Raw genomic sequence first — 15,851 nt, 5'->3', positions numbered from 1 at the left:
TGCAAACTAGTCATCCACTTCCCACTCTGAATTTCTGGTTTCCATAGGGAGAAACCCAGTCATGAAAGGACTTGCCACATGTCCCAGCAGACACCCTTGGCTGGATTACTGGACTCCAGTACTGAAAGGTCAGACAGGATTCCAACATAGAAGCCTAGGCATAACTAGGGATAATCTTTATCCCACAGCACCATAATAAGATGTTTAGGGGAAAGAAAAATCAGTCTTTTCCCTACTTCCCTTCACATGCTGTGGTGGTGGCCAACATGTCCACAGAACTCCCTTAGGGAAAAGGTAAAGGGAACAGCAGATCTATCTCTTCTGGGCAGAGCTTGAAGAGCTGCAAAGCTTCACAGAAGCACCTCACCCTGCTTATGGAAGGGACAATGTGGGCCCTGCATTTCTGAGTAGACTAGCTTGAGAGTATCTGCTCATGCTACTGACTTTTTAAGTTCAAACACTCTCTTCAGCACTCTTATTTTAGATAAGAGCCATTACTGAATGCAAAGACCTGTAAGGACAGTTGAGTAATTATTGCTGATTCTCTACTACCAGCAAGGGCTCCTTTTTGCTGTGGAGGCTCACAGCAAAAGTCAGTGAAGTACTGACACCATGTGTAGCTTATGTTCTAAATCCAGAGTTAAAGAAGTGTTTCATGGGATCTCAAATTTATACCAAGGCTATGCACAGGCTGATGTCTGCAGCATGAGTTCCCATGCTATGTTTTTCTTTCTGAAGGCTTATTTTCTGCCTGAGCTCATCCAATTTAGGAGGCAATGTATGAGCATTGCACTCTCAAGGGTTAATGGTTACTCAGGAATTCAGTTTCTAAAAAGAGATATGGCACATGACCCCAGCATTTTGATTTCCTATTCTATTTATCTGCTATATTTAAAATGACAGGTTATTTTGTTATATGAGACTGCAATAATACTTACTTATCATGAGATACTTACTTATCTCTCAGCTGATAATGACTCCAATGTCCACATATGTCTTCAATACCAGCCTTCAAGTGATCCATCAACTGCAGAAAAAAACATGGAAACATTTTAAGTGGCCATTATGAAAAAAGAATGTTACCACAAATATGTACTTATTGACATGATTTTCAGATTTATTTTTTTTTATTGGAGCATGTAAGTTAATTCTGAAAGCACCTACATTTCTCTAAAAAATCAAGGAAAAGATGCCACTGTGGCAGTTTGGCTGCAGTGGCAGTGTTTTGATGGAGGTAAAAAATTGTTCGGTTCCCTTTTTGTCTACTGACCCAAAATATAAATTCTTGGTTCTTGTTTCCCTTCCAAGTTTCCCCTCCTCATGTGTGGCCTTTCTGGGAGAGGCACAGGGCCACACCAACACCTTCACCTTGACAGGTAAATTCTCTGAGGATTTTGCAGAATGACGCGAGACTGGTCATTGCTAACTTATATTACTTTTGGTCCTTTTTTGTGCATTTCCAGCACTATAGAGACAGAAAAAGGCCAGTTTTTACATATTGTCATAAGGGGTACTTTAAAATGCAAGTTCTCTTCAAGGTTCAGTGTAAAAGTTCAGATAGAATTAAGAATTAATTCTAGAATAAGAATTAAATTCACTTTAAATTCAAAATCAGTTCAGATGTTCTAATTTTGCTAATGTCTCTGCAGCTTACATCTCTGTGTGTGTTTCATTTTTAGACACAGTGTTTCTGTTAATTTCAAATGTATTCCCTACTGAGAAATGAAATGCACATAGTTTTTTTGTAATGTTAAATCAGATTGAAGAACTTCCTGTTATTTTATATAATAGTAAATTGGGAACTGAAGTGAATGTTTGAGAGGGTAAAAGATCACTACTCAGACTAATTTGAAACTAAGTTTGCAGTTCAATGGTTCAACTCAGTTCAATAAATCTGGATTAAAGGCTTTTAAGGCTTCAGTGTCTAGAACTGGTCAAAAGATAGCAACACTGACTAATCCACCTAGGAAGGATGGTGAGTGCTTTGGTTAACATTACCTTTCTCTTTCTGTCCTCCCATGGTCAAAGTACCAATAAGTAAGGGACCTACTACGCCATGACACTTGTGAATGATAGTATAATATAAAAGTAAATATGAATATAAATGAAATGCAAGATCTTAGAAAATTATGCCTAGGTTACCTCCATACATTCTTAAAAGCATTGAGCATCCAAATGCACTGAATGCCAGGTTTCCAAGTGGCTCCCTCATTCCAGCTCTTTTGGAATACCTGTTCTTTTCTTTTTGGAATACTGGTTACTGATATAAAAAACTTACTCGCACATGAATTTCTTCATTGATAGATTCCTTTTTGTTAGTCTTTTTAACATCCAGATATCTGACCAATGGTCCAATTGTAATTCCCTGCATTTGGAATAATAAGTTGAATTGTTAGTTAAATTTTAGGCAAAAATATAAAGAAAGCAAAAGGGGATAATTTTAATCAGTTCGGAAAGCTGTGTCTTAGCACAGAAATTAACCATTATTAGTATGGAGAGCTACAGAAGAGAATTTAAAATCAAAAGCTTTTTTAAAGAGGGGTTTTTAAGTGAGATTCTATTTATTGACATTCTAATTATGTAAAGTAGCTGACTCATTGGCATTAATCTTCAAAAGGGGACTCATTTGAGAGAAAAATATTATCTTTGTGAGATCTTGAAGTCTTAAAACCATTTACTTCAACATTTTCAGAATTAAAATTTCCAGGGGTTTTTCACTTAGAAATAGTTTTCAGTTTTTCCCATTTCTTTACTGAACTGCTACAGAAAACTCTTTTAAAAGTAGAAATAGAAACTAATTGGGTTTTTTTGTGAAAAACAATGTTCTGGTAGAATCTAAGCACCTTATTTATCACAAGCGCATAGTGCCCCATTGGCACCCTAGAGGATCTGGAACCTTGGTATTGGAAAATGCAAAAGACGGGATGCAAGTTCACTAGAAATTTCAGTTCTTCCAGGTACAGCAGTAAGCCAGGTGGAAAAACTCAAATATCTAAAGTAGACACTTATACTTACAAATGTGACTTTATTTGTCTTAATATTCTTTTACAAAGGATTTCAAAATATTTTTATTTGGTCTCCAAGACAGATGAAGATAAAAGTATAAAATTTGAAATCTGTCACAGAACAAGCATACTGTTTTCTGGTCAGTTTAAGATATATCGCAAATAAAGAAAGAATTAGTACTGAAAAGTAAAACTAAAATACTTCTTGAATTGGAAGCACCAGGAAATGTATGTGGAATGAGCATAAATAATTTTGGACACCAAGTGCCCTCTCCCCTGTATATTTTAAAATATACATGTTTTCAATACAGAATTTTTGTATTCCCTAAAAGCTCTAAAAAAGGTTAATTACACAGTACAGTGCTAAATCTGGCCCTAAAATGCAATAACTTGTCCTAGCCTAGGAATGACTTCAATGCAATTTTCACTATGAAGATTTCGCTCGGGGTACCGCGGCGAGGGGAGCGCGTGCCGCGCTACAACAAGCCACCTCTATTACATGAAAGCTATCCATTAATAAATATACGTACTTGGATGAACACAGTGAAATATATAACCACAATAGTTGCAGTGATGAACAGGTTTTTTCTGGGGAAAAGATTCTTTGGAAGCAAGAATGCAAGAGAAAAGCTGCTGGCTCCTCGGAGGCCGCTGTAAGAAATAATGAGCTGGTCTTTGAAGGTGAAGGGATATGTTCTGAACTTGTTACTGATGTAGAAGAGAGCAAACACACCTAGGAAGGGAATAAAAAAACACAGCTATTATTAATCAAGGAGAAAAAGAAAATATTAAATATTAAAAGCGAAACAAGTCTTGGCTTGGGGAACATTGACAGCCCCCGTTTTTTTCTGGTTTGGTTTCTTGTAGCTTCACTTTGACCAACTGCTAAACTTGGCTTGTGTGAAATATCTCCTGTAAAATACTGTGGCTCCTAACAGCTTCAGGATTTAATTCATTAATGCAGTTTAGGGGAAAATATTTACTTCCTATACGTATGTTGCATAGTTTCCTCCAAAGTATTCTGGAGAAAAGAAAAACAACTGGATGAGAATTTTCCCTGTACCTTCCCTTGCAATGTTTCCAGATTTCTGCACAGTATCTGCCTAAAGTGTTTGAACGGTGCTTTACCAACAAGTCTTTTGGACAGGTTCACTGAAAGACAAGGAATAATAGCATTTTAAATTTTAATCCTCAGGCTTATTGCATCTCTAATTCTTTGTTTATTTTTTAAACTTCATTTTACTTTTAATAAAATTTAAAATTAATAAGATAATCTGCAGTTGTGTAAGGACTGCAACTTGTCTTTGTAGTGTAATTTTAATAATTTGTTTGATTTATTTCTTCATCCTCCACAAGAAATATATATCCTATGTTTTATGTGGAAAACATTAAATTATTGACATAAAAGCTGACAAATGCTGGTAACTGGTGTTATTTTACACAGCTGTCACTGATACACTTGGATTATTAGAGGTAAAGCAAGTAACAGCATCCTCTGATGTAGGTTGCTGGATATCACTTTATGCAAGACATTTATTGGCTACTTATATCTATGCTAGGCACGAGGTACTCAGTGAAACAGCCTATGTGAGGTATCAACTTCAAGACCACTTCTCTTTACTTTATTCAGGCTTCAGAGAGAATGATGCAATCATTTTAACACAAATTTAGCAGAAAATGTTTTGTCCTTTCTCTAGAAAGTTCTAGCACTCCCCTTGGTGTCGGAGAGAAGGATGGACATGTGGCTGGAAAACAGCTTTTAATCAGGACAACATTGTTTCTGTTTTAATTAGAAGGATATTTAAAAATGGAAAGCAAGCCTTTAAAAATTTAGAGACCACATTTGGTCCAGATATAGCAAGAAAATATGTAATTACTTTCGTTTTGCTACCACCTCCAGAACACCAACCACCAGCCTCTTATTCCTCTTCTTTCTTCAGCATTACTTTCAACCCATTCTGGATATTAGGAAGAGATGAGAAACTGTGTCTCAAAACTTGTCTGACATTATCTATAAACTGTCCTGCCTATGCTACAGGAATCTGTCCCACGGGTCAGGGAGTAGGATACCTTTGGAGGAATGGGACATACCATGTGCAAAAATATAGTAATTTCATATGGGCACTATTTTTAGCAGTTTGAAACTTTAGATTTGACTTGTGAGGAGTAGTAGCATAGTGCTGTCAGCCCACACGTGGTATAAGTCCCTGTTCAGTTATCTATCAGTGCTAATTTTCACCTTCCCTCTTTTCCTATGGCTCCAGCACTCCCAGCCCAGGACCTGTAGTGTTATAGCACGGAAGTGTGATGATAGACATTATCTAATTAATAAATTAATGACCGTGTGTTGTGAAATCATTATGAGGCCCACTTACCCAAGGGGCATATAGTAAATTAATATATAAACATCTATACATTGTAATCTTTATATTTTAATTTTGCTTAAAAAAATTCCATTTTCAGCTAAATGCAAAGTGTATGCTTGGAGACTCACATTCAGATTTGTGTGGGGCTTTTCCCCATTTTTTCTCTGTGTGTCGGTTTGTGAAATTTGCTTGTCACTAATATAAACTAATAAATTTGTTGTTAAACCAGTTGTGCCAGTCCCCACAGAGTTTTCTGACAAAAATTTGTGCCAAAGAGTTTTTCTCATAGGTACAGAGAAGGTTGTCTGCAAAAGCTGACTTACTCAGTGTCCGCCAAATGAGGCAGAAGAGCAGAGTGAAACAAATGAAGGCCCAGTTCCATTCATGGTTTTTCCCCACTGTAGACACTCCCATGAACACAAAAATCAGGGTCTCACTGATGCTGCTTAGCATCTTCATGAAATATTTTATTGTGGTATAAGAATTCTGGGAAACATTCTCCTCCACGTATTTTTTCATTGTCACTGCACATGCTGTCATCCTGTATCAAGCAAAACATCAGAGATCAGCCACAACCTGTTCTTCTTTTCAGTTAAGGACAACATCAGTCATCATTACCTGTACTGTCCACCACCATATTCTAACCTTCATCATAACAAGCATTTTATCTCTTCAGTAACATTAGCTATTTCATTAGATAGAAAAGGATCTTCATTCAGGTTTACAAATCTGTTTTACTTATAGGATAAAGGAAGTAAACTAGTCGGCCTTTCTGACAAGGAAGGGAGCGTATCACATTCCAGCTCAAAGTCCATTTTATCCTGAATGCCTAACATGGAGCCACCAAGCACCAAATATTTGTCTCAAACAATAGGCAGGTCAGTTTTGTACCAGCCTGCAGGTCGATCAGTTAGAGAGACATAACCTGCCTCTTGGTGGTATCTCCCTTGTGGTGGCAGTGCATGGCAGCCCCATGCCAGGGCCAAAGCTCCCAAGGCTCCCTCCCTGGCAGCTGGCTGCCAGATCAGCAGTGCTAGAGCAAGCTTCAGGACTCTCCAACTACAGCAGCCCACTGTGGCACAGCAGGAGAAAATCCAATTATTCTATGGAAGTGTCCTTCTCCCCATAGTTACCTAGAGTGTGTGGAATGTGCCTAAGGAAGCAAAGGAACGTTTTCCACTTCTTCACTGTTAATGAAGCCTAGAGCCTGTGTCAGACATCAGCAGCCACCCAGCACAGACGCTGGTGACAATCACATGGAACAGCACTCTTTGATCAGCCATACTGAATGGGATTCCCTTTCCCCCTCTGCATTTTCCATAGGTAACACACAGATTGAGTGCTATGCTAGTAATATATTCCATCACCTCTTTTCTACTTATATGATTTTAGTCTCTGGGGACCTCTTGTAATGATATATTTCCAAACTTGTGAATTCAGAGAATGATGACTGTTCATTAAATAACCTTCCTCTAGTTTCAGTTCATTTAATTTCCACTGAAGAAATCTCAAGGGTATCCTGGTGAAGCTGAGTCATTTAGCATGTCCAAGGACACTCCAAGACAAGGCCATTAGGCATTAATGATTAATACTGTTGACTTTCAGATACACATACATAATAGACTTTCATGATCCAAGTGAAAAATGAATGAATTCTCAATAATTCAGAAAGGTGACAATAAGTTCCCATCTCTAAAACAAGCAATAATTTCCTTAATGAAGCAGTAAGAATAATAAATCCAAATTATATTACCATTCTTAAATTACTAATAATTTCAGAACTCTAATGAAAATAAGAAGTGAAAGAAATAAAGAGCTATGTAATCTTGTGCAAGTAGTGAAGAAGCAGTATTTTGGGCAGTGCAGGTAGGAAAGGGTCCATATGGTTTTACTGTTCACTGTACATCTAATTGTGCTCAACTAGACACCTCAATCTGAGCATATGTGTTGGGTATACAAAATATAGTACAAGACTCATTTGCCTTGTCTAATCCCTGAAGATAATCTATATCCAGTCTACCTAATTATTTAATATGTTTAAATATTCAAATACTGCTTCCCAGGACCATCCTGCAGAGATTACTTTTATAAAGGCAATTCTGCTCTGAAGCTGACTAACCCAGGATTCTTCAGCCTGGAGAAGAGAAGGCTTCACAAACACCTTATTTCAATCTTTTGATATTTAAAAGAAGTCACTAAGAAAGATGGGGACAAACTTTTTAGTAGCACCTATTGCAATATGACAGGGGATAATAGTTTTAGACTAAAAGTAGATTTAGACTAGATGTAAGGAAAATCTATTTTATAATGAGAGTGGTGCTGCACTAGAGAGGTTGCCCAGAGTGGTGGCAGAGAGCCTACCTGTGAAAACATTCAAGGCCATTTTGGACAGGAATCTGAGTAGCCTGAACTAGCTGAAAATGTCTCTGCTCATTACCAGGGCATTGGACTAGATTGCCTTTAAGTGTCCCTTCCAACCCAAACCATTCTGTGATTCTGTGAAATCAGAGCTTCACAAGTTGAGGTGAGTAAATGTACCTGTCTGGAAATCAGCAGCCATATGCTTCTATTTGTTAAGTTCAAACTGGTTCATCTTCTATAAAGGGAAGCACTTTCTGCAACACAAGGTCATCCAAGGCCCCTTGTGAAAGCTCAGAGCCAGCAGAGGCCGTGCAAAGCTGCTGCTGTGCACTGAGCCTGTGGCAGCAGCAGCACCAGCTGGAGCATTTAGCAACATGAGGTCTCCATGTCTTTATGCTGCGTCAAAGCAGGTGGGCTGTTTTGGGTGGTATTCTTCAAATTACTTGCCAGCAGCTTTCTCCTTATGCCTCTCACTTCCATCCCTGTTCCTTCTTTTCCCTTCCTGTTCCTTTCCGGCTGCCATCCTCTTTTCTTCCCACAATTCTCACCATTTCTGCATTTACTCCAGTCAGGAACCTAACAGCTTTCTCTCTGCAGCAGGCACTTTGAGGAGCATGTCCCCTGCCTTACAGGTATCAAGCTATCCTGACTACAAAAAAATGATTGTCAATATTCATATACATGACTATAAGTATGCATGTCTAGGTGATGTTATTCATACACATGACTATAAGTATGCATGTGTAGGTGATGTTCTCTTTCCTCTGGTTTTTCCCCAGTTATGCTGTTCAAATGTAATATAATTCCAGTGAATTGTGTTAGGGCTGATATTCACAAAGAACTCAGATGTGCTTTCTTATATTTTCCATACCCATTGTTTTCTGTATCTCTTAGAATCTGATGGTGAAGCTGCTTAGAAATACAGATAAACTGATGTAGTATCAAATCATTCTCTCCTGCTGCTGATCTTATCAGAAATAGCAGACAGATGGTGAGAGCGGTGGCCAATTTATCCACAACTTGCAGTGCTTTTACCAACACCCCTCAATAGCTGTGCCTACAGTGACTGTAGGTTTGCTTTTCCTAGTTACCACTGCATTTTACAGATCTCTAAGAAGTTGTGCACTGCATCTCTAAGCCAGAGACTGAATGCCTGTGTTGTACCAACCTTTAGCAAACCACCACAAAACAACACCAGTTCCTCAAAGAGGTCATCCAAAAAGCCATAAGGAATACTCACGCCAAAATGCCAGAGATGTAAAGGGTTTCAGCACACAAGTATGAGAGGTAGCTGAACATGAAGACCAGCAGCGGCTCGATTGAAGAGACGTTGTGGGTGAAACGAGTCATGAATGCCGAGACAAATCCAAACACGATGCCAAACAAGAATCCACCCAGCCCTACCACAAAGAAGCGTGCAAAGCCAGCAAAGACATCGATGGATTCAATTTCTTCATACCTGTGCATCTGGGTGAAGGCAATGAAGATGTTATATAAAACCTACATGAGAAAATAAGAAGACAGCAGTTAGGCATCTTTCTGAACCTGGCAGGCCTACTTATTTCATAGGTGAAACAATGTGCGTGAGTTTAAGTGTCTATATATGCCAGAAATTGCTTTAGACAGATCAGCAAAGTAACAATTGAAATCTCAGCTGGTTCTTAACAAGTTTCAGAAATAAGAGTTCATTAAGTGTCCTGCAAAAGAGAAAAAAAAAATAAAAAGAAGGGCAAATGGCTGTGGAATAGTAGTAAATTACTGGAGGACCACATGCCATTGAATAATAAAAAATACTCTCTTCTTTTTGTTTGTTTGACAGTAAATTTAATTTTTTTTTTCTTTGTAGAAGAATTAAAAGCTCAGCTGGGTACCTTAGAAACCCCAGGCTCTACCCTCCATTTTCTCTGTCTGACTCAGGCTGGGGCAGGGCAGTGACTAAGAGTCACATATTTGATTTAAATACCCTTTTTTTGTCTATAGGGTCAGTCAATAGACTTGACAAATTTCATCAGATGGACATGGGAATGTTACATGTTTTCAATGGCACTTGACACATAAAAATCATGAAACATCACTGGGAAGGGGAAGGGAAGATGGTAGCATCAGTTTCATAATGTCTATAGCTAGGTAAAAAAAGCCTCTTCATCATCATATATTTGGAGTGTGATGCCACTTAATCACCTCCCCAAATAATAACCTCAAATTATGAACCAAATGCTGTGATAATCTAAATGTTCTAAAGACCCTGCACATATACACATTTTGACTAGAAAGCTTGAAATTGCAAAAAATAAAAGAAAATATCAGATTAGAAGAAAGATTCAATTTAATTCAAATTATACTTTTATATAATATATTATATAATTTGGTCTGTAAAGATAATATCTTAAAGCAGAAAACTTTACCAAACTTCTATTATCAATACTTTATATTCTGCAGAAATGTTAATGAAAAATGTTCATCATATTCCACTTTCATTCACCTTTTAGAAACTAATAGAAAATTTTCAGAGTGGTGTAGTAATGAAAAGGCCTTAGAGGTTGCTGACAATCAGTTAATATTAAGTCCTGTCAGACCTGTTTACTGTGAGTGTTTACTGTGAGTGTGTAACACATGAAAGTCACCTTTCAGTTTTGAAGAGAATTTGAGAAACAAGTAGACATCAGCTCTCCAAAGCTGTTGCTAAAGCATTAGTTCACTAAAGCATTAGTTAAAAAACTAATAGCATTAGTTAAAAAACAATAAATAGACCAAAGTAATTTGATTTTTTTTTTTTTTTGGTCTTTCTTCTTCATCTAGTTAATTCCAGAAGGTTATTAGGAAGACTAAAGCAGGTATTTGCAGGTAGAAGAGTCAAGCTTATTAGGATAATGATTACTGCTCAGCTGCTATCTAATCTTAAATTGCTGCTGGGGACATATAACCTTGAGCTGTCATACAGTCTGTTCTCCAGGAGGCTCACTGCTTATAGTTCTGGGGGACAGACAAAGCCAAACAAAATATTTCTTTCAAGAAAATATCCAGAACTTCCTTTTCTTAATGCCAGTGTATGAAATTTGTCTCTTCAGTAGCAGATAAGGAAAAGAGGTCTTGTCTTCACAGTAAGCAAACTTCACCCTACTTACCCTATAGCTTTTAATTTCAGAGCCTGTTTTCTCTATTTCCCTTTCTTGTAGACTTTGACATCTTCCTAAGACTCATGATTCTTCATAAATGATTCTACGCTGACTTATGATGAAAGATCCTCAGCAAATTACTTAAGATATTTTTTTCACTTTTCTAGTTCCTAAAGTATCCATTTGATTTAACTGATTTGGCATAAAAATGAAAGTTATGGAAATATGACATAATTTCTACTTTTTTTTTTTTGTAACATGCTTTGTGGGAGTAAACTGTTCTGTACCACAGCCTGCACTGTGTCATATCAATAAGGCTCAGCTAAGTTACATTGCAGTGTTAATGCCAGTAAATGCATTACTAGAATTCTTTATATATTAGGGAAGCCTAAATCAGATTAGGAGGCTTTTGTTCACACAAAAAGAAGAGATGGATTCATAGTGGTCTCATGTAGCAACTCTGAGAATGTAATGATTTGGGTTGCTTGGAGAGGATTTTGTACCACTGTGAAGCTCTCAGAACCACAGAGAGGAACAGAGAGCATGACACTGTTGACACAGGAGACTCCCCAGGGGCTGCTCCAGGTGTCTATGTACAATTACTGCACACAGAGTCCACACCAGAAGCACTGGAAGAAGAGATTTTCGAGTGACTGCCTTAACAACAAACACAGTCTGCCTTGATAATTTTTTTTGCCACCCTGCTAATTCTTTCTGACTACTGTAGTTGGTTTTACTCTAAAGACAGTGGAACAACTTTTACAGCAGGAGCAGATATATCTCTATCTTCCTGTCTAGCATCCAAGCTAGTGGCCAAGGTCTTTCTCAGTGACATCAAAGAGGCAATTTCAAATCTCCTCAAATAAAAAAAGTAATTTTACTTAGGTCTTCAACATGTATTAGATTTAACTGTTCCGCTGCTTACAAAGAAGAGAGAGTTCCATTAGAGAATACAGCCAGTGCCACTCATTTTGAGTACAGCATGACATACAGGTGTTCTCAGTATTTCTAAAACCAAGCCTCAGAGATGAAGCAGTCAGGGAATATTCCATTTCCTGATTCATACTGGTGGCTCAGCTCCTATTTAGAAACAAAACTGTCTTTGTATATGTGGGAGCAGAACTTTAGATGGGTGAAACACTTCACAGAAAAATCAGGGTATTCCACCTGAGTTCAGTCTTGAATAAAATCTTCACTGGATTTGAACAGGGCTTTGAAATTCCACTAATGTGTGATGCATCCTAGGTCCAGCTCTGTTGCTGTCTGAACTATTCTGATGCTAACAGCCCACTCAGAAATAACTGGGGAAAGAAGTAGTTAACAGGACTTGGAACCTTCTTTTTTCCATTCACAGATATGGCCCTACTGAGGAAAAAAAGAAAAGGTAACAATAGGTAAAGCAAGTAAATAATCTACTTTTCTCCCACCCCCTTAAGGCAAAGTCATAACTTCTATAATATAAATCTAATTCTACAGTTTTTTATTTTGTAATATTTTTAATATACCAGTATATTGAACTAAATATAGGAGACAGAGCTATTGTTGCCCCACATGTAATACACAAGTTCAACAAAAATCATACCAGTTTTTCCTGCTGGTGAAAAAAATGTTCAAGCTGATAACCAGGCTGGAGAGTACCAGGAGATATTTGTATTTAAACAATTAAAAAAAAATATATGCTTAATATATCTTGGTGATGTTATCTTTTTTAAACAGAGTTAATTCAAATGAAACTATTAAGAGAGAAAAAGAAGGAAAAGGTAAGAGAAGATACCTGAGATAAGTAGTTTTAAAGTCTTGGAAAAAAGTAAGTGGGGTATCAGGGAGGAGACAGTCACCTACTGGACTCCATTCAAGTGACAAATATTTCAGTCTTCTTGAGCATGAAGCCAAGTAGAGATTTTGAAAGCTCAAATGCTTTCAAAAGAGGATGAATGGTGGCTGATGCAGAGATGCAATAGCAGGATCTGACAAAGTGATGTCAGTGCAGCTGCTCTGAGATGAGCCCCAAAGATGAGAGCGTGTGGGGCAATGGGAGCTCTCAGTGGTGCACCCAACATACCCCATGTCCAGCCCTTTCATCTCCTTTACTGCCACACCCAGTGCTGCTGAGGAGTGCCTAAATCCACTGTTTTAACAGGCTTTCTGTCACTGCACATTTGCACTGTAACAGGATCCTGAGTGAAAACTCAGGTAAATACCATCAGGAGTTGGACTCACATGATAAATAGCTGGGAGAAAGGCAAAGGCAATGGGTAATGAGCCCATAAAAAAAAAGCATGAAACAAGCTCTTCCAGTGTGAAAAAGAGGTACTACGTTTTTGAGGTCAGTATTTGAAGGAACCAAAAAGACAAATGTAAGAGATAGATGCACTGGGGATTTTTCTGTTACAACTGTAGCACCCAAGTAGTTTGGAAATAAATTAAATAACACATGTGCCTTAGTTCTACATCAGTCCTGTGTCTCTGATCACCAAGAGGAAGGATTTATCATCCATAGGCTGTCCCTGCAAAAAAGTTAGTTTCTTTTTCATTCCTCAGTATTCAAAAACTGCACTTCTCCCATGAAGCCTTTCAGCAGTGAACTCTGTACTGATTTTACAAGTCTGAGTTGGGCTGTACCTCAGGCATAGCAGTATCTGAATAGTTTTTGTGTGTTTTAGATTCCTGTGATTTAAATTCTGTAAAGATCTTATCTAGTGAAACTCCTTAACCTGCTGTTAACTTGTACCACATGAGCAATCCTGTTGGTTTCTGAGCAATAAACTTCCTGTTTGAAATTTCTTCCATGAAAAACATGTGTTTTAAAAGCTCTTGTCACTTCTGCTAACAGCTAGAATTTCAGGTTGCTCCAATTTTAGCAGAACTAATGAGATAAGGGGGAAAATATTAGCAATAGGATCTTTGTAAAAACACTCTTTTCCTATTAAAAACAAAAAGTCAACAACAACAAACAAGAATAACAACAAAAACACAACCAACCAAACAAATATCTCTTATTCAGGAAACTTTGCTTCTGGATATTTATGACAAGACAGCCAAAAAAAGTAAACGTTTGTCAGATGTCAATATTTTTACTGATAGAAACAGAGTTATGCAAAGTTCTTAGTTGCATTTGGAATTCCTGTTTAAGGTCTCTGGTGAAATTTCTGGAAGGAGCTGGAGGACAGAGTGTGGCCTCCAGAGGTTATCCACATATGATTTGCCTTTTTTTTTTTCCCCAGAGGACTCTCTCAGGTATAAGACAAAGCAGGGTCTCCTGTATTTCTACCCTTGCTGCCCTCAGTCTTTAAGCAGTACAATTTTCTATTTATTTGCTTGCACAATGTCAAGAACATTCCAAGGTCTACACTGGTCTGACCAGAAACATCAGCTGTTGCTTATGCATCCACTTTAGGGAATGCAAGAGCACATCTCACAAGTACATGTATGTTTTCCTCTTCCAGCAGCTCTAAAATACATGCTTTGGAAAGAGGTAATATAAGATGCAATTTTTGCATATATTAAAATCCCTTGTGTGTAATTGAGTGGAGTATTCATAAAATAAATAACATATTAGGATCATTTTTGAGCTGTTCTTGTCCTGTGCCCAGGAACCCTACAAGCCAAAAGAGTCCAAAAAGGGGAAGACAAGGAGCAGGAAGAAACTCACCACAGTTATGCCATCATTTAGCAATGACTCTCCAAAGATCATCATGTAAAGTTGCTCATTAACAGAGGCTTCTTCAAAAACCACCAGAGCTGCCACGGGGTCCACTGCTGAAATCATGCTGCCAAAGAGCAAGTTCTGCAGCAGGTTCAGGTCAGTCAGGCCAAAGGCTTCGATCTGGCAGACTCCATAGAGGGAGAGGCCGATCCCAAATGAGTTTAGCAGAGCTCCCAGAACAGACCACCACAGAATGGATCCAAAGTTTTCAAAAAATGGTCGAGTTGGCATGAAATAACCCTCCTCCAGAATAATGGGTGGAAGGAGGTACAAGAAGTAAATACTGCTGTTCATCACTGGTGGAGATTTGTGATGGGATGCAAAGATGATTGCTCCTACGAGTGCTCCAATGGCAATCAGGATGCAGCTTTCAGGCATAAGTCTCGGTAATCGGTGGAAGATATGGAAACCTTGAATAAAACATTAGGGCATTATTCAAGTTTAAATTAACCTGATATCAGACAATTGTCTTGCCTGTGTTTGGACACTGTCTTCAGAAGCCAGTTTTTGCTCTAAGGATTATGAAGGTAAAAACAGTCAGTACTGTTCCTTTCAAAACTAAACATTCCCACACTTGTATCACTAAAGCAGGGCAAGAGTTTGACCATGAATTTCTTCTCTTCCTGTTGCCAAGCTCCTGATTTCCAAGCAAGCATATCTGAGTTTAATCACCAGTTCTGGGAAGGAAGAAACCTCTGAAATGATCCTCTACAATTTGAAAAAAAAATATTCTCCAAGAATCCTTACTGCCCACCCGCTACTGGCTTGTCTAGTTGCTATACAAGGAGCTGTGTCATCATACTGCAAATGAGATGTGCCTGCACTGAAACTGTCACAGTGTTTTAAAATTTACAAGAATGAGACTGAGGCAGACTAAGAAATCTTTAAATCTAATATCTGTGACTCCATGCTTGAAGTTAGATCAGTCTTCATCTTGCAACTCTAGAAGGTTCTGCCATGACACTATTTCTATGACCCTTGAATTATCAGTCTTCAAAAGCAAAGGAACATAATATTTTTATGACAGTTTCAATATTTTTTTTAGGACACTACATTTTTTTACCATTTTTAAACATTTTTTATGTTTGTATCATAACTCTTCTCATTTTCTTTTTAATTTAAAAAATAATTTTCAACTTTTCTTCCAGTTTTACAGATAAGGGGATTGTTTTGCCTTTCAAGATCTTGGAACTGTTTCCCACTCTTAAATACTGAAGTCCAGAAAGAAGATAATACTTGAACAAAACACTGTAAACTTTAACAGTTTGGAAAACTTCATCCCTGGGTAATCAGATTA

At 37.8% G+C, this 15,851-nt stretch overlaps 1 protein-coding gene across 4 annotated transcripts in view; it reads right to left on the bottom strand.

The window, feature by feature from the left end:
• SLC9A4 (solute carrier family 9 member A4) overlaps window positions 1-15,851 on the bottom strand; it is a 33,924-nt gene that overhangs the window by 15,998 nt on the left and 2,075 nt on the right. For 3 of the 4 annotated variants that reach the window (XM_085582848.1, XM_085582858.1, XM_031506416.3), the window contains exons 2-7: window positions 14,501-14,964; window positions 8,973-9,232; window positions 5,695-5,912; window positions 3,536-3,738; window positions 2,279-2,365; window positions 957-1,027 (exon numbers count right to left, since the gene is read on the bottom strand). In XM_085582848.1, the coding sequence (XP_085438974.1) occupies window positions 957-1,027; window positions 2,279-2,365; window positions 3,536-3,738; window positions 5,695-5,912; window positions 8,973-9,232; window positions 14,501-14,932 (1,271 nt within the window). In that variant the 5' untranslated portion in view covers window positions 14,933-14,964. The remainder of the gene's footprint in view (window positions 1-956; window positions 1,028-2,278; window positions 2,366-3,535; window positions 3,739-5,694; window positions 5,913-8,972; window positions 9,233-14,500; window positions 14,965-15,851) is intronic. The other variant, XM_085582837.1, reaches the window with a different exon arrangement.

Source organism: Lonchura striata, chromosome 1 (genome assembly GCF_050655825.1).
Source record: "Lonchura striata isolate lonStrDom1 chromosome 1, ASM5065582v1, whole genome shotgun sequence".
In the NCBI taxonomy this organism is placed as follows: domain Eukaryota; kingdom Metazoa; phylum Chordata; class Aves; order Passeriformes; family Estrildidae; genus Lonchura; species Lonchura striata.
Note: the sequence above shows the minus strand (reverse complement) of the source record. Positions and strands in the feature narration are given on the sequence as shown.